This window comes from Crotalus tigris, unplaced genomic scaffold, assembly GCF_016545835.1.
Source record: "Crotalus tigris isolate CLP2741 ecotype Arizona unplaced genomic scaffold, ASM1654583v1 scf7180000024339.11422700, whole genome shotgun sequence".
NCBI classification, from domain to species: domain Eukaryota; kingdom Metazoa; phylum Chordata; class Lepidosauria; order Squamata; family Viperidae; genus Crotalus; species Crotalus tigris.
This window is the reverse complement of record NW_024100509.1, coordinates 2,017,270-2,044,342: the sequence shown is the minus strand read 5'-3', so window position 1 is coordinate 2,044,342 and position 27,073 is coordinate 2,017,270. Positions and strand designations below refer to the sequence as shown.

The 27,073-nt window shown below is 35.8% G+C and overlaps 1 protein-coding gene across 4 annotated transcripts in view; it reads left to right on the top strand.

Annotated features, from left to right (window-relative positions):
* CFAP61 (cilia and flagella associated protein 61) overlaps positions 1-27,073 on the top strand; it is a 139,442-nt gene that overhangs the window by 101,327 nt on the left and 11,042 nt on the right. For all 4 annotated transcript variants that reach the window (XM_039325868.1, XM_039325870.1, XM_039325869.1 and 1 more), the window contains 5 exons: positions 861-1,153; positions 4,202-4,529; positions 9,947-10,038; positions 11,460-11,665; positions 25,546-25,636. In XM_039325868.1, the coding sequence (XP_039181802.1) occupies positions 861-1,153; positions 4,202-4,529; positions 9,947-10,038; positions 11,460-11,665; positions 25,546-25,636 (1,010 nt within the window). The remainder of the gene's footprint in view (positions 1-860; positions 1,154-4,201; positions 4,530-9,946; positions 10,039-11,459; positions 11,666-25,545; positions 25,637-27,073) is intronic.

Here is a 27,073-nt window from a genome sequence, read left to right as displayed (position 1 = left end):
CTATTTTTGGAGTTCACTGACTCCAAATAAAGTTTCTTCTACAATGTGGGCACGGATACAGAGATTGATTGTCTTCATACTCCAACTGAGTGAATGTCAACAAGCCATAGTCCCATCAGTAGATCATCCTCTCCTGATTGTAAGGTTGAGATAGGCCACTGTGGAAGGAAATAATATATAACAGTAAATAACAACTATGTGTTGAGAGAAAGCTTCACTTTACAGTACAGTATTTACAGTATTTAACAGAATTTCAGTTTCTTTAGATTTCATATACAATAACTTAGATGCCCACCATGCTGGATAGAGAGGATGAGAATTGCAACCCAACATTTTTAGAGTTACATTAGTGAAAATGGATGTACAGTAGAAGGCCACTAATGTCTTATGTTCTGGTGCCTCTATTTTATTGATTTCATTACAGTTGACAGAGAACAGATAGATGAGGGATAAATAAGTTTTCTACTTGTGAAGAGAATTCTGATGGCAATGTTTTTCCTTTTGTTTTTTCAAATTTCCCATCATACTTAAACTTTATTGTTTTTATTTGGAAATCTTATAAACAAAAATAGAGGGTGGCTGGCAAAAGTGATATGATAAAAGATGGTACTTTTTCCCCTTTCCTCTTTTTCCAATGGATCTCAAACAAATGAAGTTTCCCTGCTTTGATGAAAATTGTTTCCTATTTCTGGAATATATTCTGCAGATTTTTTAGTAAATTATTTTTAACTGTTATTGTTAGGTAATTCTGTTTACTTCATAGTATCAGAGCAACAAGGAGGTCACAGATAACTTCAGATTTATCATATTAATTATATTAATGAGGTTTGTTCTGTTTTTTTTTCTTTTGCTTTCTCCAGGGAATATTATTGTCTATGGGAATACAATTGATGTATACACCACTATAGAATCCCTTTTATCGTTAGGAATTAGTGGCTATCGTCTACACCTTGTGCACCCTCCCTCGAACTCCAATATTACTTCACTCAATAACAATGCAATAGAAAGAGCTATCAAGAAAGCACTGTCCAGGTCTGGTGTAACTGAACACCATGATAGTCTATTGGCTCAGTGGAATGATGGTGATCACCCAGATCCAATCACATGTGCATCTTTCACTACTAATACAAAGCCATTTAAGTTGCAATGTTCTGTAAGTATGTGCCTTTGCTGCATTTTCATATATATCAACTGAACAATTGGAACAGGCTTGAACTCTAGAATTCTGCTTCTGAATCTGGCTATGGCTGAAATTTAGCTTGAACTTCGGGTATGAATTGTATTTTAGTCTTTGATTACGCTATGTTTTAAGTTTTAACCATAACTGTATTGGTTTGTTTGATCTTGCAGAATAAGCTAGTTTTGTCTTACAGAATAAAATTATACTTTGGAGTTTGGGAGAAGTCTGCAAAAAATAATCTACCTTTCATACCTGCATGTTCCCATAATTTTATGCAGGTGATGTATACCAAACCCAATTTTTAAAAAAACTATAGCAGATGATTTCAGCCTCCACCCACAAAATCCTTTTGATGGAGTAATGGTGTTATTCCTGGGAGGGATGAGCAAATAAGAATCCATATTTCCAGCACTGTTACCCAAGATCACCTGGCTAAAATAAGCAGCAATATAGGAAGATGGCAGCAGCAGATGATCAATTTATTAACAATAGCAAGGACATTATTTCATACCACGGAGCAATAGGCAATGCTAAAGCACTCCTATATTTTACCAAGAAAACCATATAGATGGAAAATATAGCATGATTTATGATACAGTATTGGATCACGGGCTGAGAAACAGCTGAGGACATTTCAAAGTCAGAGTGGCATATTAATGTAATAAATAAATAAACAAACAAACATTCAAGATAGCTTAACCCTGGCTTGGACAATATTCACTACTTATGACAATCTTTAGTGCAGGGAAATGAAATAAGATCAATACTATGGTTGATACCAGGCTGGAAGGCTAGGAAGTAATATAATAGCTATAAAAATATGGCAAGCAATAGAATCAGGATGAGTACTGGTTCTAATCGAATTATGCCAGCAAATTCAGGCAATGGAAAATAGATGTAGCAAATAAATTGGAAGAAATTCACATCTCAGTACCAAATAAAGAGGTAAAAGAGTTTGCCAGCTATCATACATATTCCTAACTTCATGTACTAGCAAACTAATCCTTGTCCAATGCAAATTTGAAAAGGGAGATGTCAGATGTGCTTTTTTTTAAAAAAAAATTATTCTTAATTATAGTAAAGCTATAAAATAGAGAAAATATTAATAAAAATAAAAAGAGAAGAAAAGAAAAATAAGAAAATATGATTGCTATCAAGTAGTTGCCATCTTACTTACTCTTTCTCCTTTCTTTTTTTCTCTTACTTTGTAATTCCTTCCCCTCTATTTTTAACCCTTTTTATTCCCCAAATCCCCAAATCATCAATTCAATCTTTTATTGTTTCTACAGAAGTCCATATAAGGTTGTTAGTCTTTCAAAAAAAGGTTTAATTTTTTTTTCATAGCAGCAAAATAATCCTTAGGTTTGTCCAATAGGGAAATGGAGATGCCCGATGTGCGGTCTGGTTTTAGAAAACGCTGAGGAACTGATTCATACTAAATAATTAAGAAAACCAAAGATACCAGAAATAAGTGAATGGATGCTCATTAATTATAGAAAGGCCTTCACTCATGTTAATCATGTCAATATGTGGAATGTGCTTATAAAAATAGGAATTGCAAAACATCTCATTGTCTTCATGTGAAACCTATACCCAGACCAGGAAGCCATAGCATAGACAGAACATGACAAAACAAACTGGCTTCAGGTTGGCAAATAAATAAGATGAAGCTGCTTAATATAGACATTGGTTGATTGATTGATTGATTGATTCATTCATTCATTCATTCATTCAACCTATATGTGAAATATATATGGAAGAAATCTGGACTGGAAGAAAATGAGCATGGTTTTAAAAATGGAGAAAGAAACATCAACTTGCATTATGTTAATGATCTTGATACATGAAAATGCAAATAATTTGCAAGCTGTAGTAAAGAAGCAAAATGAAAAAAAGAGAGAATTATGATTAAATGTACTTGACAACAAGTACCAGCCTTAGAATTGACAATGAAGATACTGAAGAGGTAGATAGCTCAACTGGTAGCTATCTCACTGGTAGTAGATAGATGATCAACTGTCTACTATTTAGAATCAACAGTAAAGAAGCCAGCAGTCAAGAGATACACTACAAACTGGTGTTTGGTAGAAAAGCCATTAAGACCCTGGAAAATATATTCAGGATGTGTCTAAACCTACAAAGATCAAATTACACAGGTAACAGGTTTTTCGGTTCCCTGTTCTCTGCTTTTTGGAGGTAATTATTTGAAGAAGCAGGACCGAAAGAGTATTGTTACTTTTTAACTTTGGTGTTTTGATAGCCAGATAAAAAAATAAATGCATTATCAAATAAATCAACCCTGAGGCACAATGACCAGCCTCAAATTATTATAGTTTGGACACATTATGCAAAAGCCTTGTTTTCTGGAGTAATCTATAATGCTGAGAAAGGAAGGAAAGAAAAGGGGATGTTCAGCAGCAATGGATCCAATATTGGAAGATACCAGGTTTGGGACAGGTCCTCCTAAAAAATTCTATGTATGAGTTTACTAAGAATCAACACCAAGTTGATGATATTTAAGCAGATTATTGTGCCCATAATATGGAAGACTGAAACTTCTGTTGGATCTTTTGAGATTGCAGTTTGATAGTTTCTGTTACCACGCAAGAGGGGGGGGGAGGGAGGGAGGGAGGGAGAGAGAGAGAGAGAGAGAGAGAGAGAACATTAAAGATTCTAAGTGTAAACTAAGTTAAATTATTTAACCACATACTAGAACTTATCTGTGATTGTCTAGAACAGGCGTGTCAAACTCGCAATGTCACATGACGTGTTGCGACATATTGCGACTTTTTTGCCATTGCCGGCAATGGGGTGGCACGGTTTTGCCATCAGTTTGACACCCCTGGTCTAGAATGTTATTAAAGTATTCTTTAATAATACTCACTATCATTCTGTTTGTGTTTAGTTTCTGCTAAATTTAAATACTGGTTGCAAATTAAGCAAAAATCACAGTCAGAGTAAGCAGATTTGTATTCTGGATGTTGCTTTAGAGGATGACTAATGACCCTCAATTTATTTTAGGCATTCTTTAACTTTACCAAAAGAAAAGTGGATTATGAGACTTTCAAAGCAGTTAATGATGCATGCCTTGTCTATGATGGGAGGCTTGTGATTGATACCAACTTCCATACTAATGATGTGAGCATCAGAGCTGCAGGTCCTTTAACCAAATTTTCCAATATCTACTATGCTAATGAATGGACACACAGCAATTTCAGTTCAAAAGAGATTGGATTTCAGCTTGCTGCAACCATGCTGAATCTTTTTGATCCAACTCTAGAGCCAATTTTTGAACCTCCAGAAGATTTAGATAAACTAATTCCTATGTACAAGGGATGCAAAATTCAAGGTAAGTAAAATACATTTGTTTTTAATAATTTTGCATTTCTGTAAATTTCACCTTGATATATCAAAAATATTTTGAAGTAAAAATATCAATTCATGATATATCAAATTCAGAAAAACAACATTGTTACTCATTGGCAAAATAATTTTTTCTGTTCTGTTTGCTTATTTATTTAAGTATTTATTTATTGCCAAGATTATCTAGCATGTACACCAAATGCAAATTCAAAAACTGTATTGTTGTGGCTATATACAGGAAAATTAGAACTGCCTCTTAAGTATTTATGCAATTTAAATAATAATAATATGCTCTGGGACTTTAGAATTTAAAGAGATAGGCACCTACTGTATAACAACCCAGACTTAACGATTGTTGGTTTTAAAAAAGACAAAAAAGTCTAGATAGTGGATATGACAGTACCTGGAGATAGCAGAAAAGAAGAAAAAGAACTGGAGAAGAAAACAAAATACAAAAGTCTACAAATAGAAATAGAACAATTATAGCAAAAAAAAAGCAAAGGTAGTATCAATAGTAATAGGTGCCTTGGATGCAATCCCAAAACAACTGGAGCCTCACTTGAACACCATCAGCACTGAAAAAATCACCATCAGTCAATTGCAAAAAGCAGCTTTACTCAAAACAGTTTACATCCTGCAATGATAACTTCAACACCCTCCGAAATCAACATCTGCCTATTCCAGGACCTTGGGAGGGACTTGATAGGTGGATAAAAATGCCAAATCCAATCTGAACATCTCACTGACTGCACAATGAACTACTGTAATTTATGAATCTTGTATGTCACCTACAAGGTGGCGCAGCAGTTAGAGTGCAGTACTGCAGGCCACTTTAGCTGACTGTGTTCAGCAGGTCAGCGGTTCAAATCTCACCGGCTCAAGGTTGACTCAGCCTTCCATCCTTCCGGGGTAGGTAAAATGAGGACCCAGATTGTTGGGGGCAATGTAAATATATATATACATTGCTTACTGGTGTACACCGCTTAGAGAGTGCTTGCACTTAAAGCGGTATATAAGTCTCCTAAATAAATAAATAAATAAACAAACAAACTTGTAATGACTGGGCAGCTCATAACAAAGGAAGTACAATGAAAGCAATGGAACATAAAAGATAAAAGATTGCAAGTATCATGAAATGAGAGGTTTGATCCTTCCTTGCCAAAGGGTCTGAGTGCTACTCCATCCAAGGTCAGAATGAAATATCAGTCAGCCAGTCAAACACACACACACCACAAAAAACACTATGTAGAAACAAAAGGACATCTTCCACACCAACCCCTCTTCAGACACTTCCTCAGGAATTCTAGAAGGTTTACAAATATTAAAAAAACAATGAAATAAAATTACATTGTAAACCTTCAGCAAATAAATTGTAACAAAACTAGGAAACAGATATAGGTAAATTTGTGTATATTTGTACACAGAAGTCCTTGAGTGTGAGGGCCATCCTCACCTCAGGGGATCAACTATTTCACAGGAGGGGAGCTGCCACTAAGAATTCTGATATCTGATCTCTTCTTCATGCTGCACCTCCTGGTAGAGGGGACCATTAGAACAAATTTTCTGGCTGTCAGGATTAAATGGGCAGAAAAAGCCTCCAGGCCCTGGGAAATGAATGGCTCTGTACAGCTTAAAAGGTAATATTTTTCTGGCTGGGGCCAAGACAGTCTAGGCTAAGGCCAAGTAGCCACCCACCTTGTTGTTAATTGCAAAGTCGTGTCCGACCCATCGCGACCCCATGGACAACGTTCCTTCAGATCTTCCTGTCCTCTACCATCTTCTGGAGTCCATTTAAGTTCACACCTACTGCTTCAGTGACTCCATCCAGCCACCTTATTCTCTGTCGTCCCCTTCTTCTATTACCCTCAATCTTTCCCAGCATTAGGCCCTTTTCCAGTGAGTCCTTCCTTCTCATTAGGTGGCCAAAGTATTTGAGTTTCAACTTCAGGATCTGGCCTTCTAAAGAGCAGTCGGGGTTGATCTCTTCTAGGACTGACCGGTTTGAACGCCTTGCAGTCCAAGGGACTCGCAGGAGTCTTCTCCAGCACCATAGTTCAAAGGCCTCAATTCTTTGCGCTCAGCCTTTCTTATGGTCCAACTTTCACAGCCATACATTGCAACTGGGAAAACCATGGCCTGGACTATACGCACTTTTGTTGGCAGGGTGATGTCTCTGCTTTTTAGTATGCTGTCTAGATTTGCCATAGCTTTCCTCCCCAGGAGCAAGCGTCTTTTAATTTCTTGGCTGCAGTCCCCATCTGAGGTGATCTTTGAGCCCAGAAAAATAAAATCTGTCACTACCTCCATTTCTTCCCCATCTATTTGCCAGGAATTGAGAGGGCCGGATGCCATGATTTTGGTTTTCTTAATGTTGAGTTTCAAGCCAACTTTTGTACTCTCCTTCTTCACCCACATCAAGAGGCTCTTTAGTTCCTCTTCACTTTCTGCCATTAGAGTGGTATCATCTGCATATCTTAGGTTGTTGATATTTCTCCCGGCAATCTTAATTCCAACTTTTGATTCATCTAGCCCTGCCTTTCTCATGATATGCTCTGCATATAAGTTAAATAGGCAGGGCGACAGTATACAGCCTTGCCGGACTCCTTTTCCAATTTTGAACCAATCAGTGGTTCCGTGTTCCAGTTCTCACTGTTGCTTCTTGACCCGCATATAGGTTTCTCAAGAGACAAATGAGATGGTCTGGTACTCCCATCTCTTTAAGAACTTGCCACAATTTGTTGTGATCCACACAATCAAAGGCTTTTGCATAGTCAATGAAGCAGAAGTAGATGTTTTTCTGGAACTCCCTAGCTTTCTCCATGATCCAGCGTATGTTGGCAATTTGATCTCTAGTTCCTCTGCCTCTTTGAAATCCTGCCTGTACTTCTGGTAGTTCTCGATCCACATACTGCTGGAGTCTAGCTTGTAGGATTTTAAGCATAACTTTACTAGCATGTGAAATGATTGCAATGGTGCGATAGTTTGAACATTCTTTGGCATTGCCTTTCTTTGGAATTGGAATGTAAACTGACCTTTTCCAATCCTGTGGCCACTGTTGAGTTTTCCAAATTTGCTGGCAAATTAAGTGTAGCACTTTTACTGTATTATCTTTTAAGATTTTGAATAGCTCAGCTGGAATACTGCCACCTCCACTAGCTTTGTTGTTGCTCAGATTTTCTAAAGGCCCATTTCACTTTACATTCTAGGATGTCTGGTTCAAGGTCAGTGACCATCTCATTGTGGTTATCTGGGACGTTAAGCTCATTCTTGTATAGTTCTTCTGTGTAGTTTTGCCATCTCTTCTTAATTTCTTCTGCCTCTGTTAGGTCCCTGCCATTTTGGTCCTTTATCATACCCATCTTTGCATGAAAGGTTCCCTTCATATCTCCAATTTTCTTGAAGAGATCTCTGGTCCTCCCTATTCTGTTGTTTTCTTCTATTTCTTTGCACTGTTTATTTAAGAAGGCATTCTTATCTCTTCTAGCTATTCTCTGGAATTCTGCATTCAAGATGCCAAATTTTAAGGGGTCCCCAAATTGAAAAGACTTCCAAAAAAACACAATAAAAAAGCAAAAGATAGTAACAGTGCATTCTGTAAACCAGAGTGGTTAAATATAATTTAGGGGTTAAATATAATTTAATAGTGGAAGTTAATTAGGTAAAACCAGGCTTAATAGCAGCAACTGTAAGAGGGATCTTGGAGTCTTAGTGGACAATCAATTAAATATGAGCCAACTGTGTGGCCACAGCCAAAAAAGCCAATGCAATCCTAAGTTACATTAATATAGGAATTCAATGAAGATCATGTAAGATACTAATACCACTCTATAAAGCCTTAGTAAGACCACACCTAGAATACTGCAATCAATTTTGGTCTCCACACTATAAAAATGATGTTGAGGCTCTGGAGAGAGTGCAGAGAAGAGCAACAAAAATTATTAGGGGACTGGAGGTTAAAACATATGAAGAACTGTTACAGGAACTGGGCATGGCTAGTCTAGTGAAGGGAAGGACCAGGGCGGACATGATAGCAGTGTTCCGATATTTGAGGAGCTGTCACAGAGAGGAGGGTGTCAACCTATTTCCCAAAGCACCTGAAGGCCAGACAAGGAATAATGAATGGAAACTGATCAAGAAGAGATTCAGCCTGGAAATTTCCTGACAATGAGAACAATCAACCAATGGAACAGACTGCCTTCAGGTGTTACTGGTGCTTCATCATTGGAGGCTTTCAAGAAGAGACTGGACTGCCATCCATCAGAAATGGTGTAGGTACTCCTCCTTCGGCAGGGGGTTGGACTAGATGACCTACAAGGTACCTTCCAACTCTGTTATTCTAATCTACTCTAATTGAAAATGTCAGAGAGAGAAAAAAGTCCAAGGCAGAAAATAATAAGTATAATGCTCAGAAACATGAACAACAACAACAACAACAAGAATGTCTTTTTTGCAATTCCTAACAAAATTGGAAGATGAGCCAAACAATTGGGTTACCAGACTATGACTGTCTAGGATGCCTGAAAGTCCAGAACTGGCTCTGGTTTTGGCCACATTTCAAATTACAACAGTAACCTGAGAAAGAGAAAAACTAATTTTGATTTGATTCAGTCTAAAATAGAATTAACTTGATTGTTGCTAATGTTTTTAATAAATTTCCTCATTTCATAGGAAGCAAGTTTTAGGGGCTCAGAGAGGCAGTGCACTTAAGAGTTTCAGGATCTGCAAGCAGCCCAGAAAGCCTCTATTGTGGACAGTACATGAAAGAAAATTGGGCAAAACTTTGCCATTTACTTTGTTGAACTCTTGAAGACACAATTTCCTCTCTTCTCACATTCTTCCTTCTGCTTCTTTTCTCTTCAAATAGAGAAAATTATTTAAAAGAAGTGATAAGAGTTGCAGTAGAACTCACATTTTGCAATTCTTATGATCAAATTAGTTGTTAAATAAAAAAAATCATTAGAAAATCATAACCAACCCGTTGCCTGATTAAATCTGTTTCCTCACTTCTTTGTCATACAGTCATGTTTTTCATTTAACATATTTGCATGGCATCTCCTATGCCAAGCATGAAGCGGGTCTGAGAATCCAGTAATCCCTTTTCATTATTAAAAAGATCTTGAATATTCATCCAGTATTCTGGTCCTCTCAGCTGTGGTGTTTACAGAAAGCAGAATTTATATTTTGCATTTCTTGAAAAGATTACAGTGGTTGAAGTTAGAACTTCAGTCCAGCATGCAACCACTACAGTGCATGCCATCAATTGAATTGCAACAAAGTTTCGTCTGTTCTTCCAGTCACCCTGGATTGGTTTTAAAAAATAACAAAGTACTTTGAAGGCCTGATGATTAATAAATTTACTGATTTTATATAATCTACATGTCTTGAAAACATTGTTTTTCACAGGTGGTGTTCTACCTGGAAAATATCATTATGTGCATATTTTTAAACCTGGGATTCCTGCCCGCTTGGATGTACAAGAATCACAACCTAATTATGTAAGTATTCCCTGAGTAATAAACAGTTGAGGTTTGAATTACAAGTATCTTGGGGATATTTGTTTTCTTTTTCAGAAAACTTATGGACATATAGTAAGCCTATAAATCAGACAAATCAGTCAAAATGCTACATGAGGTGTAATGACATGACTGTCACAACATTGTTTACAGTGCTTTCAGTCCTCTAGTCTAGTATATTAATTAAATGCATGATTTTTTTGCTAGCAATACTAATAAGCACCCTAAAACAAATATATATATATGTATGTATGTATGTATGTATGTATGTATGTATGTATGTATGTATATATGTATATATGTCTTTGGTTATTCGGGTTTTCTCCCGCGTAAAATTGGAAGTGTCTTGGTGACGTTTCGACGAAGCTGAAAACACCAGCCTGAAGATGACGAAAGGGACTTCGTCGAAACGTCGCCAAGACACTTCCAATTTTATGCGGGAGAAAACCCGAATAACCAAAGACCTACATACAAACACCCGCGAAAACCTCAGAAAACATATATATATATATCTATATATATATATATATATATGTAGGTCTTTGGTTGTTCGGGTTTTCTCCCGCGTAAAATTGGAAGTGTCTTGGCGACGTTTCGACGAAGTCCCATTCGTCATCTTCAGGCTGGTGTTTTCAGCTTCGTGCTTCGAGCTGCTCTTAGCCAGACCACAGCTGCATCATTAGCCACTTTAAACCCCCCCAATCCATACATGAAGCAAACTGACACCCTCCATGAAGAGGAAGCACGACCACGAACACGAAGCCAAGGAATGGCAGGGCAGCCCAAAAGGAGTTTATATAGGTTTTTTGCTAACAAAGAATAAAGAGAGAATGGTATAGCTATTTTGGGTTCCTTTAACCCTCATCAGCCAAACTTACTCTTCTGAGATTCGAACCTGGGCTATCTGCATGTTAGGCAGATGTTATAACCTCTAAGCCACGGGTTCTCTCCCACTTTGTTAGCTACCAGGAGAGAGACAGGGGGAGGAGATTTTTACCTTGAATGAACACCCTGTCAGCCCAGATATGGGAGAAAGAAATCTTCTTTCTTTTCTTATATATATATATATATATAATAGTTATGTTCTTCTTGCCTTTTTATGCATCACTGTTAAATATATATGTACCAAGTAATTCTGCTGAGAAGACTTCCATTGCCTGGAAGTCTTTTCCTGTAAAGAAACTGACAGAACATTTAAATAGAGCTAATCTTACTGCTGATAACAATGTTGGAATATAACCTTTGTGGTATAATGAGAAATCCTATTGTAAGGCATTGATATAAAGCACTTTTCTACTAACCAACCTCCCTCCCTGTCTTCCTTGTTCTCTTCCTGGAGTGAGTAGATTGATATGTGATCTAGCTTTGCCTGTTGTCCCAACACTTTTCTCAATTTATTATAGGGGATGGCAATCACAACAGGAGATGCGATAAAGGGAACTTACTTCAGAATACATGTCAATCAATACAGCATAATAGAAACCATTACTTGCTTTTCAAAGAAATCTATTCCTGTTTCCAACTACATATGTTTATTTGGACACCATGAACGTCTTCTTAATAATCTTTGTTCTCGCTGGAGGGAGGGACTTATCTCAAATCTCTATAGGTAAGACAAAATTTTATTGTGCTTATGAAATCTATTATAATGTAGCTATTTGAGGCAGATTTCACTTTTGAAGAAGCATCTTCTCCTGGTCATGGGCAACATAAATAACGGATACTTGTTCCTGAAAGGTAAACAGAGAGTCCATGAAGAACATTGTTAGGAATTGCTTAGTGACTTTACTATTCTGTATATTTGAATATACTACTGTATAAGCTACTATCGGAAACGTTGATTGTAAAGAGGGGGGTACACATTTTTCAAAGAGAGTAATTAATTAAAATGTGGCTAGTCTTTGGGGCTGAGAGCTATAGTACTGTTTCAGATTTTGAGCCCTTGTGATAGATGTACTACAAAATTATTGTTTTAGGAGTCTTGCCTGTTCACTATGCTGGATAAGGCCTGTCCAAAAATACTAATAGGCCATAGAAATGAATGTTTTGCTTTGCTGAAAGCCAGTTCTTGATTTTTAAAAAATTAAAATAATATGTAAAGAAAAGAGGGTGGGGCAGAGATTTTTGTTTTAGCAGTATATTGATGGTTGTAGGCAGCATACTGCCTGTTGCTGGTTTTTAAAAGTAGTTGCTTGATTGCCTTTCCTGGTAGAAAGCTTGAGAGAACGTTGTGCATGTATTTCTTAGTAGCACTCCATTATCTCTACCCAGAAAGAATGTCCAATTTTTTTCTCCCTTCTCTGTTTGAACTAAGAGATGTTTCCAGTCTCAGTGGCATGATGTTCATCTGTTGGGGAATGGCATCCAGCAGCCTCGATCGACACATACTTGCAGTTTTTTTTAACACTTGAATGTGTCATTCAGGCTGCATACTACCAAGAACAAATATATGAATCTTCTGTTGACACAGCAATTAAATCTCTTTTTTAACATATTAGATAATTATAAGTTGAGATGTTTTCAGAGAATAGTTAGTGTGACATTTGTGCAGTTAAAAGCTCTGTGTCTTTTTTACATATGCCATATATGCCACAAATGTTAAATAGGGTCAGGAGTCAGAACCTCAATCATGCAACACCCTGTTGAAGTTTTGACCCTCCAGGAGTTGCCCTGATGATGAAGACTATTTCTTCAAGGAGTCTTGAGTAGTGTACTTTAGCAATAATGTAAATTAGGGAAGGTGCATGCAAACTGATCTTGATTCAAAGAACCCTAGCAGAAATCCTCTTTACTACTCCACTTTAGAGCATAAGGAAAAGCTGCTTTGCTAACACTTCCTTTGGGAAAAAACATTAGATTTTAATGTTTCCAACGCACTTTGAAAAGTGGGTTTATCGTTTGTATATGTACCTAAGACTCTTGATCATTTCTTTCATGATGCTATACATCAAATGGTTAGTATCTACGTAAATGATCAGAATATATAATCAGAGGAACATGAAAAAAGAGAAAATGACCTGCATAATGGTGTACAGTAAGAGGGAAAACAAATGCATTTTCTCCCAATGTTGAAAAAAATGTCTTTTTAAAAAGATATTAGTAGTAGAAAATGGAACACTAACGAATACACAATCCTATACAAAATGCTTATGTTTTGGGGGGGGAGGGGTATTTATATTTGGTTGTTCTATGCCAGATTCATGCTGTTCTATATCATCTGTCAAATGAAGAAAGACTTGTGTATTATTCCACATATCTGCTAAATCACGAATTACGTGTTTTGTTTTTAAGCAATACTTTTTTCAGAATTGATATAATGTAAAATAGCATCCCTAAAGGTCCTGCTCTGCTGAATTAAGGAATAAATCATGTAAAATTTCATATTATTTACTAATGTGAAAACCTTTGTTTTAAATTTTTTGTTCTTAGGTTAGACCCTGATTCTAGATTATAGTTTTAAAAACACAAAGGATGGTTACATTTCTAGAAAGATATTGACAAGTTGGAAAATGCTCAGAAAAGGATGTCAAAGGAACACTTTGAGAACATGTCCTTAGAAGAGAGGCTGAGTCATTTGGATAGTGAGATTGGCAATGTCTAAATTTGGTAAATACAAAATGCAGGCTGGAGTAAACACACAGAAGATGAATAATATCAATATCAATATACTTAAAAAGATACTACCAGGAAGATGGTTAGGAACTATTTTCCACAGAAATGAAAACAGATTAGATATAAACTGCAGTTACCTAGATTTCCTAGGTACTGACAGAGGTTGTGGATTCTCCATTTCTAAAGTTAATTGTGTTTTTTGTTAAAGTTGGACAGCTACTTCTCAAGGATTGGTTTTCCAGAATATTGCAGAGGATTGAATTATATTATTTTTGTAATTCCACAATTCTGTAATTCATACAACACCTGAACCAAAACTATATTATAGCTTTACCCAATGTATGAATCCAGAAATTCAGTGGTGAAAAAAGTAAGGTTCTACACTTAGGCAAGAAAAACCAAATGCACAGGTATACTATGTCATACCTTGCTCAACAGTAGTAACTGTGAGAGGGATCTCAGAGTCCTAGTTGACAATCACTTAAATATGAGCCAGTAGTGTGCTGCAACTGCCAAAAAAGCCAACACAGTGCTAGGCTACATTAACAGAGGGATAGAATCAAGATCACATGAAGTGTTAATACCACTTTACAATGGCTTGATAAAGCCACACTTGGAATACTGCATTCAGTTTTGGTCACCACGATGTAAAAAAGATGTTGAGACTCTAGAATGAGTACAGAGAAGAGCAACAAAGATGATTAGGGGATGGAGGCTAAAATATATAAGGAACGGTTGCTGGAATTGGGTATGTCTAGTTTAACGAAGAGAAGGATGAGGGGGACATGATAGCAGTGTTCCAATATCTCAGGTGCTGTCACAAAGAAGAGGGAGTCAAACTATTCTCCAAAGCACCTGAAGGCAGGACAAGAAGCAAGGAAACTAACCAAAGAGAGAAGCAACCTAGAACTATAGCATTTTTAGGACAAAATATAGGAATAGATTTTTTTTCTATTATTTTACAGACTTGCAATAAAGAGCACAGTTAATATAGTATTACAGTGCATGTAAAAAGTACAGTGGATAGACCAAATGATCCATATCTACTTGGGCTTAAAATTCCATATCTCTGATATTTACTCTACATTACCTAACAAATAAATGACAAATACAATTAGTTAATAATATAGTCCATTTTAAGAACACAGTTATTGCATTTTTCTAAGTTCTTCACTCTAAGGCTTTTTTTTTTTTTTTTAAATCCTTTTATAACTGGATTAGTTTTTCCCAGCATGGTAGCCAATGCCAAGAATGAACTCAGTGAAACAGCTGTCACCTGGGAGTTAATTTGCCTCTTTGTAACATGCAAATTATCTTTTGAATTAGAGGCCATATCTAGCCATGAATTGTATTCATCAGGTTCAAAGTTTTAACTCTTTGGTGATGGATTTTGTGACAGCAGAATCGTCTTTCAAAATTAGTTAAATTTAGATGTGGCCTACAAGAATAATAAATCCCACCATTTCTGACAATACTGGTTCTTCTCCAAGCTCATCATTTATATTTCAGCTGGGTTAATCCCTACTATCTGTAACTGGAGCTTCAGATGCAGCACTTCTTTCAATTTCCGATAAACTGGCTTTTGTCAGGCAAGACCTTACAGCTATTCCATTTTCTTGACAGTGACGAGTCTGTTTTTCCTCTGTTTCTCACTGAACTGAAAAAAATAGGACACAATATCTTTTAAAGTAGATTTTGGTCAACATCTCACTATTAAAATGATTCTTGGGAACGATAAACTTCTGCTAAATACTCTCTGATAAATCATTACATATGACTTTAATTTCTGTTTTTTATATAGGAAAAGCCCCTTTGATGGGAATGCACACAAATGACAGTTGCCAAGTAAAACTCGACATATTGGATTTTTTTCCCTGTGATTTCAAATGTGATTTCAGTGTGCTGGAATCAATTCTGAGCTTTATCATTTTTCCAACGTTGAAAACTAGCTTCAAATCTACAAAAATATGTGCACTTTGAATTTTATAAATTGGAAAAATCATTTTCTTAAAATCAGCCCAGCAGAACAGAGAAGCCAAAGGAGGCTTTCCTTTATAATAATTATTATAGAATCTTTTCAAGTATATTTTATTAAGATTTTGTGATAATTGGATTTTCATGCAGTGGTTCAAATCCCAAGAAATTGTAAACAAAAATTATATTAAATGGCCAAAATTTTCCAAGATCAGCACATTTTTACCTTCTTTGTTATCTTACCTTTGAGATCTTCCTTGATCTTAGGTATGCTGAAATCACACATATGAGATTTGATACCACTTGAAATTTGATGGGATTTTAGCTCTGTCATATGAAATCCCAAATGATTTGTATGACCCTGAAACCTCACAGTCTTTGATACTCTAAGAAAAAAATGTCAATTTATTTTAGTTAATTATTTTTTTTATCAAACTTTGAGCATGCATAATGCCTTGATGATTGTGGAGAACAGAACAGAAGGTCACAGCCATCCAGAGACAATACACAAATTAGAAACCGAATGTTGTTAACAAAACTAAAGGACAAGCATTCTATCTTAAGGTCTTGAAGAAGAAATTTACAAAAATAATAATAATTTTCTTATTTCATAAGGGAAGCATACAAATCTGTAGGGTGATACTGTTCCAGAAAATAGATGCCGCAACATTGGATGCCATTGTTTAATTTATAGGATTCCGAGTTCATCCACTCTGCTTGATTGTATCAAATGGGCAGAGGCTGTTTGAATTAAGGGATCCCTCAGACAGCCTGGTCCTGTGCCATGAAGAGTTTTAAATGTGATAGCTAGAATCGAGAATTGCATCTAATAACCTGTGCAGCTCAGTTTTTAAAATTGTGTAATTTATCTGCAATATTGCAGTGCTGCAATGTTCTGATTTGCCCATATGTAGATTATTTCATGTAACTATTTTTTACTTTAGCTCTTTTATCTCGTTAGTATAACTAGACTACTGCAAGACATTCGAAATGGGGCTAGCCTTGAAGAATGCTTGTAATGATGTAAAAAGCTACAGTTGCTAATCAATGCACGATGACAAGATCATATTATGCCTTTCCACATTATGTGTGGAAAGACCTGCACTGGTTGCCAGTTCTTTTTCAGATTCTAAACAGGGGTTAGGGTTAAACCTTAAAATCCTTAAATGGCTAATTGTATTCCCTAATTGTATGAACATGTTCAGGAACTAATATCAATGGTAAGATTGTCCCAGGCCAGCATGCTAGAGAGAGCTTTCTTCTGCATTGTATTGTATTTCTTCTTTCTACTTTCAGGAAACGTAGTTTTTTTGCTCCAGAGCAAAGGTCCCCAACCTTTTGGGCACCAAGGACTGGTTACGTGGAAAGAGGTTTTTCCGCAGACTGGAGGGGCCATGGCTTTGTATGCTGCCTGCATCCCGCAGATGGGGCTTTGCTTGTTTGCGCAGCCCAATTGCTTGCATGCCGCAGCCCCATACCGGTCCACAGACTGGGGGTTGGGCATCCCTGGTCCAGAGTATCCATAGAAGGGTCAGCAAACTCAAGATGGTGGCCAGAACTGTGTAATTGAAGCCTCACTAGTTTTTAATGTGTGCCACATATGTGAAACACATAAAAAACAAAGCAGGACATTGATTGTATATCTGAAACTGCCATCCTGACCTTTTTACTCCCCCCACTACCACCTGTGAATGTCCCTGATTTTAGCTTTCTCTCTCTTTCTTACTAGGTTTTAATCTTTTCATATTCCTCCCCCTTGAATGTTGAAAATATAATATACCTATTTACTAATGAGATTTTAATTCTGTATATAAGAACTCTGCTTGTCCAGTTCATATGTAATATCCTTGGGAAAAATAAATTTTACAATATAATATAGTTCCAAGGTGCTCTAGATTAAAATGGCAACTAAAAATACTTCCATCATTATTTCAAAGGTGCTAGACTATTCTTCCATGTACTCAGAGAGCATATCAAACAGCAAAACAATACTGTATGCATAAATGTACTGCAAATGTGTGAGATTTTGTGACTCTCCTGTTTAAAACATGTTTTCTTAAATAAATACTTTCAGGAAAAGAAAACAAAAATAAAAAGAAGGAAAAATATCTGAACATTCTTAAAAAGGAAAGTAAAGATGTTAAATCCCTGCTTTCGTTTTTGTTTTCATTCCATTTAGGGGTTTATATAAAAGGAAAAATAAGAATATTAGTTTCCAGTTTTCAGGCCTAACCTTGAGACTATTAAGAGAATTAGAGAATAGACCTAAGCCAATTCCCAAGTACACCATTCTGGGTATAACTGAGAATGATATTATTATTCGGCTAAGATTTCTAGGATAAAAAAGTCATCTGGGTAAGAGAAGAGCTTTAACAACTGCTTGAGTTACTCTCCCCATATATAATATGGGATGCAATCTTAATCCACCACCCCCTCACTATAGTGTATTTTCAATTGAAATAATATCCAATATGAAATCATTACCTTGCTTTAAAAATTTTTAAGATTTAGCCTGTTCCAATATTTAAGAGTTGAAAAACCATCAGTTGGACATTGTAAAGTCTTAAAAATGCTTAAAATATTTACAGTACTTATTTTTAAGAGAACTGACTGCAGTGGTTGTGTGCACCATTAAATCTCCAAACTCAAAAACAAGTTAAGTCTTTCATTGTTTTATTTAAAAAATCTGCTAATAAACAACTTCCAACTAGCATGATGTTTACATTCTTACAATAAGGGCTCAGAATAACTACTGAAGTTAAAATCTTTAGTGATATATTTAGAATGTCACAATAAAATAAAGTATTCCAAAAGGTGTGATTGAAATTACATTTAATATAAAAATATTTACATTACCTGGCTTTATAAACAGGATATTCAAGGATATTCTGAACATTACAACATTCTGTAAATATATTTACATAAAATATCTTTATAAACAAGATATTCAAACATGATAAAACCTGAATGAATGTTGAATATGAAGTTCTAAACATATTTTCAAAATGTCAAGGCCAGTGCACGTCAGTGGAATATCATCCTGTAGTATTATTGTGTGCATGCATTCAAAAGAGTTATGTCTTTATTCTCTAGTTTCTCTTGAAAATTTCTTTAAGTCTGTCATCAGTTTTCTTTTATAACAAAAACAAAAACTGAGGATGTGAGCAAAGCTAGATGTGTCTAATGCCACTTAGTAGACTTTGAACTCTAATTAGGATAACTAGATGTTCATTTTAAAGAAAAAAAGCCAGAAAGAAAGAATACATAAAAGCTATAAGAGCTTTCCTTTTCTGGTCAAATCAAATGCCAACCTTGAATTGTATTATTAAAAACAGACTTCTATAATAGATCAATATAAATAGCAAAGAAACTCTAGCAAGCATTAGAGATATCACTCTTGTATTACATTACTGGATTTTAAATGAACAACTATGCTCCTAATGAGCAATAGCTCAGCCTAGAAATCAGGGGATTAAAAAGCTGTATGGCTTTCTTATGTTGAAAATGGATTACAGTTCATTCAAAAAAGTTTTGAAAATGATTAAGACTTGAGGCACAGTCATGAGCAAAAAGCTGTAGGAGAGAAGTAGTGGGTTCAATTTTAATGAAGTTAATTGTTCTTTCCCCCTCTGATTAGAGTGACATTTCAATTAGCCATGACTAACTAGTCTTAATGATTTCAGTAGGATCTAAGCATGACTAACTGAATTTAGAGCCAAACCATAATTTACCACATAAGATTTCTTTAGAGATTTTTGCATAATAACATTCAATTTTGCTGGGTTTTATAATATGTATGCTGGAAATTTAAGGGCTTAACTTTAGCTTGATTGTGTCTATTTTAAGAAATACTTCATAAGTATATTAATGTATAATTCTTGCATCTGTAAAAATCAATATAATAAACCCATGTTGTCTCTGACATATCAATACAATACATATAGAAGTAGCCATGTGCATAAAGAGATGGAAGCTCTACAGATAATTCTCAATTAATGACCTCTTGTTCAATAATTATTTGAACTTATGATGGCACCAAATGATTGGTACTTATGACTGACTGGTTCTCAAAGTTCTAGCAATCACGGCATCCCATTACCATATGATCATAATTGGGGTTCTTGGCAACTGGCTTATTTTTCTGACTATCACAAAGTCCACAGTTCCATGATCATGATTTGCAGCCTTCACTGCTGGTTTCCCATAAGCAAAATCAGTGGGGAAGCTAGTAGGAAGTCAAAAGCCAATCATGTAAAGTTCATACTTAATGACTATGGTGGTTCGCTTAAACCCAGTGACCAGAGACTGCTGGAACCGCCATTGCTAAACAGCACAGTTACTTGAAGTCATGCTTTACAATTGTATCATTTAGCAACCAAAATTATGATCCAAATTTCAGCTGTTAAGTGAGGATTACCTGTATCACTAGCTCCTGTTTTTATTAATACAAAAGGGAATTCTGCCATGAAATCTACCAGTACTTTTAAAAAATCTTTTTCTTCAAAAATAAACAAAAAATTAAGGAAATAAACTGCTGAAAATTGTAAACCATCAATAATAATTTCATTTTTTTAAAAAAGCCTTACTTTAGGGGAATTCACATTTCAAAGCCCCACATAATAATTTACCCGTTAATGACTGAAAATCAGGTATATTGTAATTTTTAAAAGTTTGAAGCAAGTTCTCCCTTAACTTTCAGTGGTTTTCAGTATAACTTTAATATTAGAGAGGAAACTACAATATAATATCAGAGGGATAAGCAAGAGAGTAAATTTGACTTGTCATTATCAGATCTTTGCATACATGATTACGTTGCCCAACAATCAGATATCAACCAGGATGGCTGATCAAATCCCTGTGTTCTGGAATATTTTAAACAGTGTAAATACTTATCCCAAATGTTGTCTGTGGGGATTCTGAACTTATTTGAATTCTTGCTTTCTGCGTTTCATTCCTTCCCATCTTTTATTGCAAAACCAGCAGATTGGATTGTTAATTCATCTTCAGTTGGGTTTCCATAGCTTCAATTAACTGGTGGAGTACTTAACTTCGGAATTTCATTAAAAGTATAAAATACTGCTTTATTGAATCGCAATATTATTTTAATGATGCAAGAATTTGATTTACTAGTAATCTTATCTCTATGTCTTCTATTAAGCATGAATTTAAATGCACCAACTTATAAAGAATAGATTTGTAATGCAGTTTCCCTCAGTATTTGTTCATCATATAGGTTAACTAAACAAGATCAGACTTGTCCCTCCCTTTTGTCAAGATGAAGCCAGTTTTCTTATGCTACATGTGGACTGTGGTTGCCTGTCCGGAATGTAAGTTTCCTAAGAGCAAAATAAGATATTCTGGGATTGCCATTTTCCTAAGGATATTTCACAGCTTGGCACAGCCAGCAGAGTTGAAGGCCTTTCTATAATCAATGAAGCAACAGATTTTACTTCATCTTCTAGTATCAGATATTCTTTTTTAAAAAAATTCTATTTTTATTTTATTCAAAAGAAAGTTAAAATACAAAACTCTTTTGTTTTTCATATCCTTAATAGTAAATAGTATAATCTTCTAAGTGAAAGTGCCCTATTCCAGTCTCTTACAAATCACTGATAGGCAAGATTCAGTGCACAGTCAATTCATTTCATCTTTTTCTGTCTTGTTCATGCTTCTTCTTGTCCATATTCCTACTGTAATTCAGTGATTGAAGATTTGGATTTTCTTTTCCTGCATGACAGCATCAGCAACTAAGTGTCCCGAAAGCTTTAATCTAGCTATTAATAAACATCATTAGTACTTCAAAAGATTCTCAGCATTTTCTCAATAGCATGTTGATTACCATATGACCTGAGAGGTCCATTATCTGACACAGTATCATCAGTCAGTTTATAATATAGATGCCTGCTCTGTTTAGCTGGCAGTTGAAATAGCTTTCACTCTGTGAGTGACTTTGTTAGGAGTGTATACTTTTGTCATATTCTCCTGATTTTTTGTCATCCCTCCCAAGAACTCCTGATGACATAGTGAGACTTGATGGAGAAGGAAGTTATATAATTCAAAATGAAAATTAATAAAGTTAGTCTAACATTATTTATTCTTAACATATTCATGTTGTCACTAAATAATTGGTGCATTATTTTTAAAGTGTTTCACATTCTGAATTTTATTATCTGTCCTAGTGGACAATCACTTAAATATCAGCTAGCAGTGTGCTGCTGCTGCCAAAAAAACCAACACAGCCCTAGCCTGCATTAACAGAGGTATAGAATCAAGGTCACATGAATCAAGGCATTAATAATGTCTTGGTAAGACCACACTTGGAATATTGCATCCAGTTTTGGTCGCCATGATATAAAAAAAATGTTGAGACTCTAGAAAGAGTACAGAGAAGAGCTTCAAAGATGATTAGGGAACTGGAGGCTAGAACATATGAAAAATAGTTGCAAGAATTGGGTATGTCTAGTTTAATGAAAAGAAGGGTTAGGGGTGATATAATAGCAGTGTCCAAATATCTAAGGGGCTGCCACAAGGAAGAGTGGGTCAATCTATTTTCCAAAACACCTGAAGGCAGGACAAGAAGCAATGGATGGAAACTAATCAAGGAGAGAAGCTGTCAGGTCCCTAAATCCTTATTGTTTTCCCTGCATATGTGCTCGTTTGGAGCTTGCCATTCTGCTGGGGGGGGGGGGAGTTTGCTTTCGCTTGGGATAACTTTTGCTTTCTGCTTTTCCTCTCCCACCTCTATTCACTTGAGAAAACTCTGTGTCTCCCTTTTCCCCAGATATTGCCTCAACTTCCCTATTGTCACTAACCCCTAATAAAAATTCTTTTTGAGACAACGCTTGTTTCAAGAGTTCTGCTTTCTTGGGTGATTAGCTGAGGTGGGTCCTTACATAAGCATTCTAGAACTAAGGAGACATTTCCTGACAGTGAGAATAATTAACCAGTGGAACAACTTGCCTCCAGAAACTGTGGGTGCTCCAATACTGGAGGTTTTTAAGAAGAGATTGGACAACCATTTGTCTGAAATGGTATAGGATATCCTGCTTGAGCAGGGGGTTGGATTAGAAGACCTCCACGATGCCCTTCCAACTCTGTTATTTTTTTATCCTGTTATTGAATATAGATGATAAATTGGCCAGCTATAATTTCCTGGATCCTTCATGTTTAGTTTTTTTTGTGAATAAGAATGTTTATAGCAGAGGTGTCAAACTTGCAACGTCACGGGACATGTCGCAACGTATCGTGACTTTTTTGCCATTGCTGGCAATGGGGTGGGCACGGTTTTGCCATGATGCATCCGGCCCGTGGGCCGGCAGTTTAACACCTATACTATATTTTAGAAGTTAAAATAATACAGAACGCAAATTCTTTTAGCAGACTGAGAAATTTCATCAGCATCTGGAGAAGCAACTTCAATGAATGCCTTAGGTACTCTGTGACCAACTTTAACTCCATTCATGTCTCAGCTCATTATATTTGCTTTGTGAGAAAAGGATGATCAAACATAGGAATTGAGCAGTTCAGCCTTTGTTTCCAAACATTGACCAATTTCTCTAAATTGTAATAATTATTTCTTCTATGATATGAAGTTTTTTTTAAAAAAAAAAAAACTATCATAGCATTTGTAACATCTCACACTAGCTTCTTGGGGTTTAGCTTTCCTCTGTATTTCTTGATTATTTTTTTTGTCCTCATTTCTTCATGGCTGCTCTCAATCCCTTTAATTGTCCTTTTTGATTTTCAAATTATCACATAGTTTTTTTTAACATATTGGCTGTATTTGTGGTAGAAATTACCCAGCCATCCCTTCTCACTCCATCATTAACCTCACCTTTCTATGCCCAAAGTACATAATCCAGATTGGCTCACGTTTTTAATTCATCCACCACATTTTTGTAAGGTCTCTCTACAACATTGTTTAAATCTATCAACTCATTTCCAAGTAAATAATTTGCATGACATGGGTGGAGCCAGTTGATTGTGAAAGTTAGATTGGCCCCAAAGAAACATGAGGTTTTGGAGGCTAATCTGTCATTCCCAGTATCAGTCAAGTGGGTCAGCTGTGCATCTTGTTCTGGAACATTAAGCTTTTTTTACTCCTTTTCTGTAAGATGTTAATTGTAAAATTATGCTCCATTATTACCTTCACAATCAATTCAGGCAGCTGCTGTGGCCCTATTGACCCTCCCAACCATGATCTATCATTAGTAGGTTGTCAAATGACAAATTCTGATGTCCATGCACAGGATGATTATCCGATGTCACTGAAGGGAGAGTAAGTCTGAAGTGAAATCAGAATGAATGAAAGAATGGAGTGCACAAATCCACAAGAGTGTGCCTTGTTTATATATTTGAAAAACTACAAAAATGTTTTGTATAGATAATTGACATCTGACAGGACAGGAAGACAGAAAAAAACATACCATTGTAGGTTGAATGCAGAGTTAAAAAATATAATGAAGAGGAATGAAAATGTACAGTACTCATTGACAAGCAAGATATGATAACCAAATGGATTTGAGAAGCAAGTAAAAGAAAAAAGATTAAAATTAAAATCAAGCTAACAGTATCAATAATAACAATAATAACAATGGTAACAATCATACATAAAAAATTTTGTTTTCCAGTATTTAATAAAATAAACATTTGATTATTTCACCATTTATAGAAAGTAGGGGATCTATGAACAAACTAAAAACAAAATTGGAAAAAATTTATTTCTTTTTTTAGCCTCAAACTCCCGTGTTTTCCTCATGCTTCTCATCTTGGAACAATCAGTCTGAAGTGACAATATTGAATCTCTCCTAGCATGAGGAATGAAAACTAGAACTAATTAAAGTTAATTAAGTACAAGAATGGCCTAGATAGCAGGATGAAGCGTGCAAACCTAAGCTTTACAGATATCTTTCCATAAATTACATATTATTGAACCATGAAGAAAATATAAAGTTGCTGATTCTAGTTATATAATTGGCTTTCTTTTTTGGCCATATCTAATCATGCTTCCATTAACAAGTCCCTTTTAGGATTTCTAACTTTGACTACAGCATTTTTGCTTTTCATTATGTAAGTTATTTAAAACAACAATTGCCAGTTCTATAAAACAATCAAAGTAACTTATTTGCCATGATGCTGTTAGGTTTTCAGAGGCAGCTATTTCATCCTTAGTAACTTAGTTGTCTATACTTTTATATTTGTATCATTTAGGTATATAATGGAACTTCGTTGTTGTAGAAGGGCTTCCCAAGAATCCATTTTTTAATCATCTGTTGTTTTAAAAAATGTATTCAGTTTTAGCCTTTGCCTTGTCATAAAATGTGGGTTATTTACATAAATATCTATCTGTATATTATTGTTTTACTTTTTTTTAATTTTGAGAATAGACATACTGAGGATTTCCTTGTTTGACAAATTAATTTAGCTGCGGTGCACTAGTGCAAGGAACATATTGCAACATGATTATTGCCTGTTTTCTGGCTTTATTAATCCAGAAACCTAAATGATAAACAACACTTGTGTCATTGTCTACACAAATGTAATTTGTTTATGCAGAAGTTCAGTTAATCCTACCATCTGCTTTTCTCAAATGAGAACAGATAATGGAGACACAGCTCCTCACAGGTCTTCAGGCTTTTAAATTCTGATAAAATCAGGATTCTTCACTGGCTCTTGCCACAGCTCTGAATTAAGCCACTTTAAATGTAATTACTGAAGCTGGCTGTACATCAGGAACATCCATTAAAAGAATTGATTGACCATGCTGTTATGGCAGGCATTTTATGAACAAACTATCATGATGGGTCCAGAACTGTAATTTATAAAAGCAAAAAAGCAGGTAAACACTTTTTAGCCCTTAATCAGAGGCACACTGGGTAACTAATTTTTGTCCTTTTTAACCAGCTGCTTTAAGGAACCTTGGGCCTTGGCCATCTATCAAGATCGTTTTAATGATCTGAAGAAGGAACTACGTCAGATCTTAGTATCTGCCCAGGTAAAAAAAAAATCCTCCTATATGCATTTAATATAAGCATTTATTATTGTTGATTATTTGCTTTCATATTTCAACAAACTGGAAGTTTGTTGTTTCTTCTTTACTCTTAAACTGTAAAGCTCCAGAATATTATTAGAGCCAGGTTGGTCTAGTACAGGGGTAGTCAACCTTTTTATACCTACCGCCCACTTTTGTATCTCTGTTAGTAGTAAATTTTTCTAACCGCCCACCGGTATCGTCGTCTGCGCATGCCTCTCGCGCATCGTGGATTGGGTTTGGGGGAGACACCGGCTACCAGCTCTGCTTGTCTGTTACAGCTGGATGGTGAGGGGGGAGATGCACGAGCTATTCTGAGATGAGGCTCTTTTGTTTGCAGTCACACTATAGCGCCATTTAGTTTCACTTACGTAACGTGAACTAAACTGATGCGCAGGTGATACAAATAGTATATTTTCAGAAATTTAAATTGTCACAGGGAATTTTATGAAAACCTAATGAAAATGTTTTTAAATAATGCTATGAAAAATTTTTTAAAAGTCAATTAAATAAAAAAAAGGAAAGTGCTTCAGTATTGGACAAAACCCCTACCACCCACCATAAAAGCTGGAACGCCCACTAGTGGGCGGTAGGGACCAGGTTGACTACCACTGGTCTAGTAGTTAAGGCACCAGGCTAGAAAGCAGGAAACTCTGAGTTCTAGCCATGATAGCTAGAACCTGAGCAATCTTGCGCCAGTAACTCTCTTTCAGCCCAACTCACCTCACTGGATTGTTGTTGTGGGGAAAATAGGAGGAGGGAGGTGTGTTGGATATGTTTGCCACCTTGAGTTATTTGTTAAAATAATAAAGGTGGTATACAAGCAAACAAACAAACAAATAATTATGAACTTTAGGAAGAGTTTTATACACAGTTTATTTTCAATTTCAATGTCCTGTTATTTCTGTTACTGTATGTGTGCATTGCATTTTCTTGAATGGATTAATTGCTTTAATTTTCCTAGAATAATTACTTAAGAATGTAATAGTCCTACAGGATCAATTAAACAGTTTATTAGTGCAAAGATCCCCTTCAATAGTTGGCCTGTAGAAAGCCCATAGCCAAGTGTGAAGTTAATTGTTAATAGGACTGCATAAAGCATTCAAATGAGGTACTTCTCCACGCATGGGAGCAAGAAGGAATCAGGAATCAGGAAACACCTCTTATTACCTCACAAAGTAGTGTCCCATATATGCCTATACTTGCATGTCCAGGCATAGTTATCCCTGCTTTTCAGCTATTACTCAGTATATTTGATATACACTCCCTAGAGCAGGGGTGTCAAACAGCTGGCCCATGGGCCGGATGCATGATAGCGAAACTACGCCCAGCCTGTTGCCATCAATGGCAAAAAAGTCACGATATGTCACGTCACGTGATGTTGCGAGTTTGACACCCCTT